This window comes from Pteropus medius, unplaced genomic scaffold, assembly GCF_902729225.1.
Source record: "Pteropus medius unplaced genomic scaffold, Ma_sr-lr_union100, whole genome shotgun sequence".
NCBI classification, from domain to species: Eukaryota; Metazoa; Chordata; class Mammalia; order Chiroptera; family Pteropodidae; genus Pteropus; species Pteropus medius.
This window is the reverse complement of record NW_024354501.1, coordinates 684,199-696,509: the sequence shown is the minus strand read 5'-3', so window position 1 is coordinate 696,509 and position 12,311 is coordinate 684,199. Positions and strand designations below refer to the sequence as shown.

The following is a 12,311-nucleotide window of genomic DNA, read 5'->3' as shown; positions in this document are numbered from 1 at the left end:
GGAGACTGTGGTCACTGTGATGACTGAGTGCCACACCTGGAGGCAGTCCTGTCCCCATCAGAGACGCCGGACCCTCCCAGGGGACATGCAGCCCTCAGAGCTCATGACCTCCATGACGAATGCCCATCAGGCGAGGGCCCAGAGAGACCACAGGGAGAAAAGTAGGATTTGTGTTTTGACCTCAGCTGCTCCCATCACCCTCCGCGGCCCTGCAGGACCCGTGAAAACCGGCTGACCGACGCCGCGGTGGGGGCAGAGGGGGCTGTGAGCTACGAGGTCCTCGCACAGTCCCGGCCCCAGAGCAGAGCCGCTAGTGGCCACCCAGGGCCTCGTCCTGCGGGAGGAGCCCCGCATCCTCTGAGGCAGACGGGGCGTGTGCTTGGGGGTGACTGCAGTCTTCTCCTATCTGGAATTAGAGGCAATTCTGTAAATCCACATAAATCTGTGTCGACGGACTTAGAACGCACGAGCGGGCGATCTGTACGACAGCGGCGCCCAGGAGGAGGGCGGAGCACAGTGTGTTGGAGAAAGTTCTATACACCGTGAAAACTGTTAGCGGTAACCTGAACTAGACAGTTTTCAACAAAGATGCTATTTGTAATCCCCAGGGCGCCATTGGAAAAATCACGAAAAACATACACATAGGAAAAGAAACACGGAATTAAAGCGGCACAGCAGGAAATATTTAAAGACGGCAATAAGGGAGGACCACAGAACAGAAACACGTGAGACGTGCAGAAAACAAACGGGCAGACATACACCCCACCCTATCGGTCTTGGCGTTAAATGTTAGCAAAATACCACAATCGCAAGGCAAAACAATGGCGAGATAACTTTTTAAAAGTACATAATCCGACTACTAAAGACGCGCTTTAGTTTCAAAGACACACGTAGGTTGAAAGTAAAAGGGTGAAAAAGACAACACCATACAAAACACTAACTGAAAGAGCCAAAGTGGCTGTTAATTTTAGACAAACGGAAACCTTACGAGACAAACGACTCAGGTTCTTCGGCATGAATGCATTGCAAGGGGGAAAAGCGAGAGAGAGAGAGAGACGGAGTTTTAGGGGGGAATCTAAAGCTCAGGGAGACCCGCAGGGTGTGCCTGCCGGTCACAAAGGGGACACCTGATCGGGACCGGTGGGAAGCACACAGACGATTAATAAAATGGGATATTTACGGGACAAGCGGAAAGGAGACCACGCACTGGGGCTTTAACTGTTAGGGATCCACACTAACCCTCAAGGTTTACTGACGCTGCTGGAGTTGAATCCTAAAGAGTCACTTGGAAAATTCAGGAAGCTGTGGAAATCAAACATGAGATCCCTCAATCACAGAGAAAATTAGAAAACATTTTAAATGAGATGAGTTAAATGTTCAGTTATGTTTTGTTTCTAATGATGGCTGCTGCTTCGGCGGGGGAGGGGGTGGCCAGTCCGAGACTAACCAGGAACACGTGGTCAGGCACGCAGAGCGGGATGGCGCAGGCCACGGCACTGCCACCTCCTGACGGGCAGGCGCCGGTCTGTTCTCTCAGCCGTAGCGCGTCGGGGGTCAGGCTAGAGCCGCGCATGGGATGCCTGGCTGCCCCGTCACAAGGAGGCTGCCTTCTGGGGCTCCCAGGGTTTTAGGGAAACTGCGTTTTCTACGACGTGACCCCGTGAGCCCAGTCACACGTGGCATGTGACAGGCACCAAAGCATTTCCAAAACCCACACGATGGCAGCAGCCAAATGTTACTCCTCCGGGGTCACCGGCCTGACACGCCTGAGGGACGTCGCCGCGTCAGGGACTCGCGCTGTCCTGGCCTGTCCTGTGCCCTGGCTCTGGCCCCGACGTTCTGGCTTCCGCCAACCTTTACCCCACGTGAGACAAAGACACCAGCTTCTGGTGGGGGGGGTCCAGATAAAGGAACAGAGAACAAGGGGGGACTGTGCCCGGTGTCACCCCAGGCCCCTCTGGAAAAACAAACATGCTGGAGAGAGAGCGAGGAGAGCGGGCGTGGGGAGAGTCGGGGTGGGGGGCCCGGGAACGAGCATGATCCCAAGGGGGGAACAGGGCGCCCCGAGTCCGTGCTCCCCAGGAGGGTGAAAGGCACACCCGGTCAAGTCCGGGGGTGGGGCCCAAGGGGTTCAGGATGCGTCACCACGTTGTTCCGTGCACAAACGGCACTGCCACCGTCACCGTAGACACCGAGCCCTGTCACCACAAACACGCAGAAGCAAAGGGGAACGTCACACGGTGACCCGGGCAGGGCTTGGGGCAGAGGGAGGGGCCCAGGACAGGTGCGCTGGCCCCGCCCAGCACCTCGGGCCCTTACAAGGTGAGGTCTACGGTGTCACCCTCTGTCCCCAAGGATGCTGGGTGGACAACGATGCTCCCCAGGACACACGTCCCTGCCCACCCTCACCGGTCTGGGCAACGTGCCCCTCCGGGAGTGGTCCTCCCTCAGCCGACCACTGCTCTCGCTTTCCTGCCCCTGGAACCAGCACTCTGGGGGCTGCCTCTGCGTTCCTGTCCCCTCTCCTCCTCCGGCTCCGCCAGCCTCGGGCCCTACAGTGAGTGACTCGCCACCCCTCGGCCCTGCCCTGGTGGCCTCAGCCTTGTCCCAGCTGGACGCTCCGTGCTGGAGGCCGATGCCCATTAGTCAAGTGACATCCAAGCTGCCCGGCAACTGGAACCTGGAGCCGTGTCACCCTCGACCCCCGCCAGGGCGCATCAGGGGAGACACCGGACTCAGACACCCTCTTCCCTGCCACGGTAACCGGGAGCGACGTGGCTTCCACGACCAGCTTTGCCAGCACCGAGGAGGAGGACGCTCCCCACCGGGCGGGGGTCCCAGGCAGGACGGACTCCCCAGGAATGTCCATGGCACTTGTCCCGCTGGGTGTGGCTCGGGGGATTTTACTGAATTTGGGATGTGGGACGGGGGCGGCTTCTCGAGCCCGCGTGGGTGAGGGAAGCGGTGACGCAGACGCGAGCCCCCCTGAGTCTGGAGGGCGGCTGGGCAGTCAGGAGGATGGAGCCTGGGGGGCAGGGGGGCGCGGTGCTGCGTTTCTAACCAGCCCGATGGGGACCCTCAGAGAGGGGCTCATGGCACTCGGAAAGACCACGTGCGGTGAGCGCACAGCGCAGCACACAGACGATGCGTTACGAACGTGACATGTGGAATCTAAATAATTTTAAAGCCGATGTCACCCGGTAAATCTAATTCAAAAAAGAACCGTTCCACGAACAGGAAGGTGACAGCTAACGCCTCGCAGGCTATGGCCGGGACACAGAAGGTCTGGGAAGCCCGTGTCCAGCCGGGTCACCATGGGGCTCCCCGGTGAACACATAGCCACGCTGCCTCTGCATGCTTTGCCGAAACGCGCCCCCACCCCCACCCGAGTCGTGACAGGCGCCACACGTCTCACTGTCCCTGTGGTGGCCACGGGCGCTGAATGGGCCTTGGCCCGACGTGCGGTAAGTCGGCTCTGGCCTTCCCTGGCCAGTCCCCAGGCCAGGTCTCCAGGTCCTGGGCTTCTGGCCGGCGCCTCACCCCTGAACAAGCCGCGACCTGGCTGTGGTCCCAGGCGCCCTGACCCTATCACGTGTCCGACCGTACGTTCCTTCACCTGCACACCTGCCCCTCCGACCTCGGACCCAGCCTCCTCTCTCCATGTCCAGGGCCTGGCTAGGGCACTGGTTTGGGCGATGGGCAGGTGCTGGGGGGAAGGGGGGTGGCTGCACATGGCCTGGGGAGCAAGGGGAGCGTGAGGCACTCACAGGGGACAGGGAGGGCTCAGAAACGGCACCTCCAGACGTCCTGGGCCTGGAGGGGTCTGCCCTGCACCTCCAGAGAGCCACCAGCTCTCACACCTGCAGACGCAGCCTGGTGACACAGCCCGACACAGAGAGCCACCAGCTCCCACACCCGTGGACGCAGGGTGCGCCCAGGCAGAAGGCCACACTCTCCCTGGGAAAACATCCCAGGAATTTGGCCTGGGAGCTGGGAGGTGCTGTGGGGACTTTCCTGAAGGCTGCTGCTGACTCTCCAGAGTCCAGGCAGGTCGGGGTGGAGGGGGACACGGGTGTGGTCCGGGGTGGGGGTGGGAAGGCGAAGGCCTCAACACCCCACAACACCTCCCGAGGCCTCGGGGTCAAGAAAAGGTTTTGGTTCCCATTCTCGCTTTCCTGTCTGCGGGTTGTGGTGACAGCTGTTAAGACGGGTCCGTGACAGGCTGGGCTGAAAGCACTTGTCACCCTAAAATGCACTGTATTTCCTCAGGCCCAAGTGTCCCTAAAGAGGAGGCCGCGGCAGCCACTGGCGGGGCACAGCAGGCAGTGGCGTGCGTGCAGAGGCAGGCACGCTGCCTGGGGGCCTCACATGGGGGACCCGGGGACTCTGAGGATGTTTCTGGAAAGCGTGCCCCTCCCTTCTCGGCTTCTGGCGGACAGCAACCAGGAAAGCGCGCAGCCCCCCCATCCACATCCTGCTGCCCGCGGGGCACGGCACCCGCTGAGCAGCCACGGTGAGCGCATCACCCGTGGGCCAGTCCATCCGTCAGGTGTGGCGGCTAAACCCAGGCGTCTGCTCAGAAACGCGAGGGTGCCGCCCCACACTGTTGCTTTCGACGGGCTCGGTGACCCTTAATGGACTGAGAAGCTGGAGCACAGCATGTGGGAAAGCTGTGGCGTGGGACGGGATCTGTCCCAGCGCCCGGCTGCAGCGCTGTGGCCTTGGGGACGCCACTCAGCCCCTATGAGCCCGACTACGCGTTTGTAAAAGCAGCTTGTGAGGCGGGAGGGGGCTCGCGGTCTGCATCCGAGTTACCCTGAGGCAGGAACAACCGTACCCCCCATATATTAGGGGGTTGAGCTGCTCCTGAGAACACAGGAACTTCCAAAAGTCCTTCGCACGTGACGGACGCCGGGCGAGGCTGAGGTCCCCCGTTCGCTGGCCCGTGTCAGCCCCTACACCAGACCTCGGCAAAGTGGCAGGAAGAGAGACGGGCTGAGCCTCAGTAGAGGCCGAGACCACCCACCTGGGGGGGGGGTGGAGTGGGAGGGGCAAGGGGTCCCGGAGCTGGGCTGGGCTTCTGGACACAGCTCTAGGGGAAACCCACAGCCACGTGGTTCTGCTGGGGCGGGGAGGGTACAGGGAAAAGGGACAGCAGACACCCTGACAGGCCCAGCCTGAGGGCAGGGAGGGAGCGGGTGCAGGACTCGAGGGGACCAGCGAGGGGACCAGCACGGGGTAGTCACCGAGGGCTCCCATTCCTCCCCCGCAGAGCCCGGCGACCTGGGAACTGGTCAATTATAAGAAAATGGAAGTCAGCTGTGCACGGGGCCTGCTGGGCGTCTGCTCACGGCTCACGCCAAGGGCTCGGCCCCGCTCTGCCCCGGCCCTTGCACGGCAGCACCTGGTGGCAGTTTCACACTGCTGTCCCATGAGATAGATGTTCCCTAAGCCGGAGACCGGCAGCCCTGTGCTGGCTGTGAAAGTTATCGAGCCCGCCCAGCCCGCGGAGGGGCAGAGGCGCGGGAGTGGCTCCCCGGCTTTTCCCGTGAAAGGCAGGCGCGCCCGGGCGGGCGTGAGGGCGCCCAGCGGCCGCTCAGTCCCAGCGCTGGGATCCGTCTGGTTCAGACGCGGGGTCTGAGTGACAAGCGGGGACAGCGTTCCCCCTGCGCCCGCCCGGCATCTAAAGTTTTCTGCTTTCTGCTTTCTGGGCGCAGAGGGGGCTCGGGGCGGCGCCAGGCCCTCCCCCGCCCACCGGGGCCCGGGGGCCGGGGAGCTGCACCCCGGCCGCCGCGCAGCTCACCTGCTGAAGACCAGGCAGCCCAGGTGGTTGATCTCGTGGTCGGAGCGGTGGCGGCTGTAGTCCTCCCACAGGTCCTTGAAGGCGGTGACCGCCAGGATGAAGAGCACGGGCGCCAGCGCCAGGCCGGGCTGGAAGGCGTTCACCGCGGGCGCGAAGTTGAGCAGCGCGATGAGCACGAAGTACACGTTGGCCAGGCGGTGGAACTGCTCGAACAGGTTCTTGGGCAGGAAGGACAGCGCCGTGTACTTGGTGGTCTTGAGCCGGTTGTCCGCCACGTGCCGCGCGCCCTTGGCCGCGCCCGCCGCGGGGTCCTCGGCGCCCGGCGGCGGCTGCAGGTTGGAGCGCACCGTGCGCGTGCGGCCGTCCCGCCGCCGCCTGCGCCCCCGCTCCATGGCCGCGTGTCGCCGCGCCCCGCCGCTCGCGCCCGCCGCGCCAGCCTCCTAGGTGATCATCGCGGCGGCGCGGGCTCCCCGCCTGCGGGACGCGGGGACGGCGGTCAGCGCCCGCCCAGCCCGGCCGCTTCCGCCCGCGCCGGGCCCCGCCCCGCGCCGCGCCCCGCTCCGCGCCCGGCCGCGCTGCCAACTTCGGGGCGGCGGGCCTGTCCCCCGGACGCGGCGGGCGCGCGAGTCCCGCCGCGGGAGGGGACGCCGCAGGGGGCGACGGGGCCCCCTCCCGGGACCAGCCAGAACCCCGGTCCTAACGAGCCGCGCCGCGCCCCGATCCCGCCACCCAGGGCGTCTGCCTGGGGAGACCCCAGAAGGTGCCCCTCCTGCCAGCCGCTCCGCTGTGTCCTGCCGGGGCCACCCGCCCGCGCCACTTCCCCGCACACGCTTCTTTTGGGTGGCGGGAAGCGCACTTCACCTCGCAGACCATTTCCTCTCTCCCTCCCACCACGCCCAGCGCCGACCATCCCTGTGTGCGGGGCGCCCACGGGCGCCCTGCCACCCAGCCGGGCGTGGGAACGGGCTGCTGGGGACTGGAGAGCGGGGAAAGGGGCAGCTGGAGGGGTCCCACTGTGGCAGCGGCTGGCGAGGCACAGGACTCGCCTCGCACTCCGGGAATCAGGCCGGGTGAGTGGACGGTGGGCTCTGGGAGGGTTGCATGCCCGAAGGGGTGGGGGAGCCCCCCATTTCTGCAGTGAGACCCCGGATGTGCCCCAGTTGGGAGGTTTGACTCCCCCACGTTAGAAGTACAGGGTGAAGCAGGCGTTGGACTGGGGTGAGAGCAGTACTTTGGGGTACTGCCTGTCTGGATTTGGGGGGCTGTCGGCCTCCCCCCGCAGGCCAGACCCTCCTTTCTCCCCCTGCACTGGGACCGCCTCGGCCGCCGCCGCTGACCCTGATCCCTCCCCAAGGTGCCAGCTGACAAGGCACGTCCCTGGTTCTGCTCCAACCACTCGCCTGGGCCGGTGACCCTCTCAGCGTGGCCGTCACCCACCCCACCGTGCTGGGCAGGGTGTGGGCTCCACAGGGAGCCCGGGCCAGACCAGGTGTTCGCCAGAGCCAGAGCGAGGAGCAGAGAGGGACAGGCACTGGGGCAGTAGGGACTGCGCGCCACCGGCCAAGCTTCCCCGCCCTCCTCCCCCGGGGCACAGCGTCCAGCCGTGGTGGCCCAGGTCAGGGAAGAAGCCAGCCCTCGTGGTGGACAGCCGCCCCAGAGGACCGGCAGCCTGGGGAGGACACAGCTTCCCCCACTTCCCCGACTAAGGCCACGTGGGCCCGCGTTCCCGCCATCGTCCAGCCCCACGAGGCTGGCCTCTGCTGGCCGCCACTGGCCCCGCGAGTGTCCCCCCATTTCCAGTCGCCTCTGTCCCTACGGTGTCCCCAGGGCAGGGCTGCCTGCCCCCCAGGTCCCCTTGGCCGGTTTAGTCTCTCACCCCGGAGCTGACAGGTGTCCCCCGTTGCTTACGTCAAAGGCCGAGTCCTCAGGCAGAGGTCCCTTGAGGCCCGGAGGGGACTGGCACCGACCTGCTGGCTGAGTCCGGCCCGGCCCAGGGCACGAGGCCACCGTGCCGTCCTCAGAACAGGCCCTGCTCTCGCCCCTCCGCGTTCCGCTCCAGGGTTCCGAGATTCTGCGAGTCACACTCCTCCTGGGCCGGAACCTTCCCGGCCTGCGCGTCACCGCCTGGCGTTTCCCCCGGGGCTCTGCACGTGGCCCCATCCGCTGGCCCTGTGGGGTGACGTGCTGTGACGGCTCCGTGGGGGGTCAGGTTGGCTTGGGAGTCTTCCGCAGGCTCAACTCCGGGCTCTGGACTGCGGGGCCGGGCGGGTCACTCTGTCCTCTCTCAGCTCCTCGGTCTTCCTGTGCTGTGCACCCAGCGCTGCTGAAGGCACGGCCCACACGGGACAGCTGTCCTGACGAGTTCCCGGGAGCCTGATGTCCGGCAGGAAGAGGCAGGGCACCGTCCTGATTCAAAACGAGAAACACACACTTGCCCTCGGCCGCTTCTGGGGACAGAGCCTGGAAGCCGGGGAATATCCTGAGCGAGAAGAGCAGGTGCCAAGGACGGAGGTATAGGTGGGGTCTGGTTGCCATGGGAACTGGCTGCTTGATTAGAAGATTGACCATTGGGCCCCACCAACTAAGCTCCTGGGAGGGCACAGGTGCCGGAGATGGAACTGATCACACCTGTGTGCTGGGGCCTCATGGCTGCCCCAGAGCGGGCCTTCCCAGCTGGGGAACACGGGAGGCTTGGGGGAGATTCCAGGAGAGGGGGGCCTCAGAGTGGGCGGGGGACCCCTCGCCCCTCCCCACACCTGCCCTGTGCAGCTCCTCAGCCCAGCCGTTCCTGAGTTACGTCCTTCATAATAAACCGATGACCTGGTGAGTAACGTGTGTCTGAGTTCTGAGAGCCACCTAGCAAGTCACTTGAACCCGAGGAGGGGGCACGGAGCCTCTGAACTGCAGTCCCCTCGGTCAGAAGCACAGGTGACACCCCACACTTGTGACTGGGGTCTGTGGGACTGAGCCCCTCGCCTGTGGGGTCTGATGCTCCCTCCAGGTAGATGGGACAGGGTGGAGCTGTGGGCCACCCAGCTGGCGCTGGAAACTGCTTGATGGCGTGAAGCCCCCCGCCACGCACGAGGAATTGGTGTCCCGTGAGGTGGGCAGCACCTAGACCTGACAGGCGGGGACGGCCCTGAGTCCTGCTGTCAGGGATGCATGTTGTCCCGGGGGCGTCCAGCAAGGAGGGGCCCGGGGGAAGGGACGGGGCCCGGGGAAGGGACGGGCTCTGGATTTGCTCCAAGAGCAGCAAGACCAGGACAAGACAGAGGGGCGTGAGGCGAGAGGGTCTGGCTCCCCCCTTTAAAGGGCGGAAGATGGTTCGGGGCCCAGTGCGAGCAGGTGAGGCGATGAATCAGGAGGTGGCTCGTCCCCGGCAGTGGATGGACGGACTGGGGTCACCGGAAGAGTCAGCACGATGGGCCAACAGGCCGACGTTTAGATGAGACAGAGGCGGGCCGAGAGAAACACGCGGCTTTAGTGCGTGACCCGGGGACGAGGGGCGCAGGGCATGTGCCACCAAATGTGCCCCTCTGGCACATGAACTGTTTAGAATTAAAGGCGCTTGAGAAACGGTTGCGGCAAGAAAGACACCCTGACCTTGTCCCCTGGAAGCGGGAGACGCTGCCCCACGTGAAAGGTGCCTCCCCTGCACCCGGAAAACAGAAGGTGTCCTCGTCACTAGAAACGGAGCTCAGGGCCGGAGGGCTGTATAAACAAACCTTGTCGCGTCCTCACTAATTTACCAGCCCGAACCCCTCTGCCTCGTCGGCTCTTCACAGAGTTTTTGTCTCCTTGTCGCGAAGACATAAAAGCGACTTGGTCGCTTCTTAGAGTCTCATATTTTTCTGAGGCTCCTGTAAGTACAAGTTCAATTTGCTTTTCTCCTATTAACCGTTCACCTATTAGACCAGCCAAAAGGACCTAGAAGGGAAGAGGGAAAAAATTCTGCCCCTACAGGGAAGAACCAGGTCCGGGGGAGAAAACACAGAGCGAGCACAAGGCACGTGGCTTTGCGGAGATGGTTCCGTATCGGGCGGGCCGTGGGACAGGGAAGCTGGGGCAGCACAGGAGAGGCCGGCTCGAGCGATACATCCCTGGGTGACATCAGAGCTACCCACGACTCAGGGCGGAGTGATGAGGAGGTGGCGCCCGCATGTAGGCCATGGACCAAGTGTACAGAAGAGACTCTGATGTGACTTTCTCACTGAAAAGCGTGGGGACGGATGAGGCAGTCGGGGAGGTTGCTTTCCGCTTTCCTGGACCAGGACAGTGTGAGGCTTGCTTAAAAAACACCGACGGAGTACGTGAGAATAGGAGCCTACGACGTTTACACTTGTGACTGTCCCTAATTTAAAGAAAAAAAGAAGGCATAAGGCATCCTGAAAATTGTGATGTGCAAAGCCAGGCACAGATGCTGTTTGTTACCTGCCGAAGCCGTGACAGTCCCTTAAGAACGATGGCAGTCTGGAGCTGGGAAGAGCTAGGTTAGGGTAACTGGCTGATGCCCCAGTAGGCTGAATCCAGGAAAACGTCCCAAAGCCCGGAAAAGCCCCATTCCAGACTCGTGAGTGAAGATTTCCATTTCAGGGCGCCTGCCTGAGCACAGTCATCGTGCTGCTTGTAAAGGACGTGTTTGTAAAGGACGGACCCGCAGTTGTGCTGGGAAGCTGGGGAACGCTTCTCCAGAGGATGAGAGAAGGTGGCGGGGTGTCTGGGCGAGACAGAGCTGGCGGCAGCGGCTCGCTGAGGAATCTGATACACGGAAGGAAATGCATTCGACAGTTACGTCGGTGAGCACGCGCTTTTTAAAAAGCGAGTTTTCCGTATAGATCCCCTAGAAAGCATGAAATCTGGGAGCATGAGCCATTCTGAGTTGAAATAAAAAGTTTTTGGAAAATGCAGGCATTAAAAAACAGGCCAGAGTGAAAATAGCAAAAAGGAGCCGGGGGCGGGGACCGGGGAAGGCCCCCCGCCGCGTGGCAGCTGGCGTCCCCCGGAACAAGTGACCAAGGAGAAAAGAGGCAGAAACGCAGCGCCCTCGACCAAGGCTGGAGGTCACGCAGTCACTCCCTCCGCATCCCATTGCTTACACAGATCACGTGTTCCCTGTGTGGGAGGTGGCTGCACGGGGCGTGGGGACCAGGAGGCTCACGGGGGCCACGGCATCCAGCACCCACACACCCCCACGAGACCAAGGAGTGGCACGCTCGGTCTGCCTGGTCACTTGTCCTGGGGGAAGCACTCGTGCACTCACGTCCACACAAGGAGGGCGCTCATGCACGCGACTCCCCAGGTGAGGGCTCTTGTCCTCTGCCAGCTGTCCCGGAAGTGGGTCCTTCAGCCCCAGTCAAGCATTTAGGTGACCGTGGCCTTGGCCAACGTCCTGACACTTCTTGGGGGTCACGAAAGGCCCCCAGCCAGAGCCACCAAAAGCAGCTCCTAAATCCCCGACTCATAGAAACTGAGAAAATTAACGATTGTTGTCGTTTAAGCCCTCGGTTTTGGGGTAATTCGTTTCACAGTATCTAGTTGTATTTTTGGAATATATTATGTTTTTTTGTAACTAACATATAGAACGTGTAACGTCCGAATTTCAAATGACATAAGAAGGGGGGGTCACACACAAAGGAACACTATAAATTCCACTGTCAAGGAAAAAAGGGACGTATCCTTCTACGTGTCACTGAAAGCTATATTTCTGGCAGTTTTCGCACTGGAATGTATAACTGGGACAAAAATAAAGAGCCCAGTAACAAATTTCTGCATATATGGAAACTCAGTCTGTAGTAAGTACGGAATTTCAAGTCAAAGGAAGGAAGAACAACTATTCAATATGTAGTACTGAAAAACTGGACTATTCCGGGGGGGAGTCAGTCAAACCCCGATCGCACGCCATAAAATAAATTCCAGGTGGATGACTTATCTGGACTTTTTTGAAAGTCAAAACGTCACAGAAACTACCTTTTTAATGCTGGACTGGGAAGAGCTTTCTAAACAAGATCAGAACTGGCCGTGACAGCCTCGCGTCTGAACACATGAGGCCAAGTGACACCTTATCCGGGAAAAGGGGGCTCCGTGCTCTACAGCTGCTTGTCGTTGTCGCTGTCGCTGTTTTCTCATGAAGGGAGAACTGAATGTGTGGGCGAAGAAAGGCACCCGATCTGCGGCTCCTCCCCATTTCCAATGTCATTTCACGTTATCGCGTGGGAGAGGGAGCGAGGACGGGGTGTCAGCGCTCGCGTGGCTCACGCCTCACTCGCGGGTTGTAAACAGCGCACAGCATCATGTCCCTGGCCAGTGCCCAGGGCGGCCGCGCCCAAGGACGCACACGGGGGCTCAAGCCACGGGCGCGTGCGTGTCCCGGGTCTGCAGCCCGGAGCCTGGCCGCGGGCTGGCGCCGTCGCAGGGCCGGGGGCCGGGGGTGTCTGTGCCAGGCCCGCCCCTCACGCTGCTGGTCTGCCGGCCACCCTTGTGGGTCTCTGCCGTCGTCGTCATCGCGGGT

General features: G+C 62.2%; 1 protein-coding gene across 1 annotated transcript in view; it reads right to left on the bottom strand.

The window, feature by feature from the left end:
* The window catches only part of ATP10A (ATPase phospholipid transporting 10A (putative)), a 55,103-nt gene extending 48,803 nt beyond the window's left edge, over nucleotides 1–6,300 (bottom strand). Inside the window, exon 1 of the mRNA XM_039853453.1 lies at nucleotides 5,804–6,300. Coding sequence (XP_039709387.1) covers nucleotides 5,804–6,195 — 392 coding nt within the window. The 5' untranslated portion in view covers nucleotides 6,196–6,300. The remainder of the gene's footprint in view (nucleotides 1–5,803) is intronic.
* Between the last annotated feature and the right edge of the window lie 6,011 nt (nucleotides 6,301–12,311).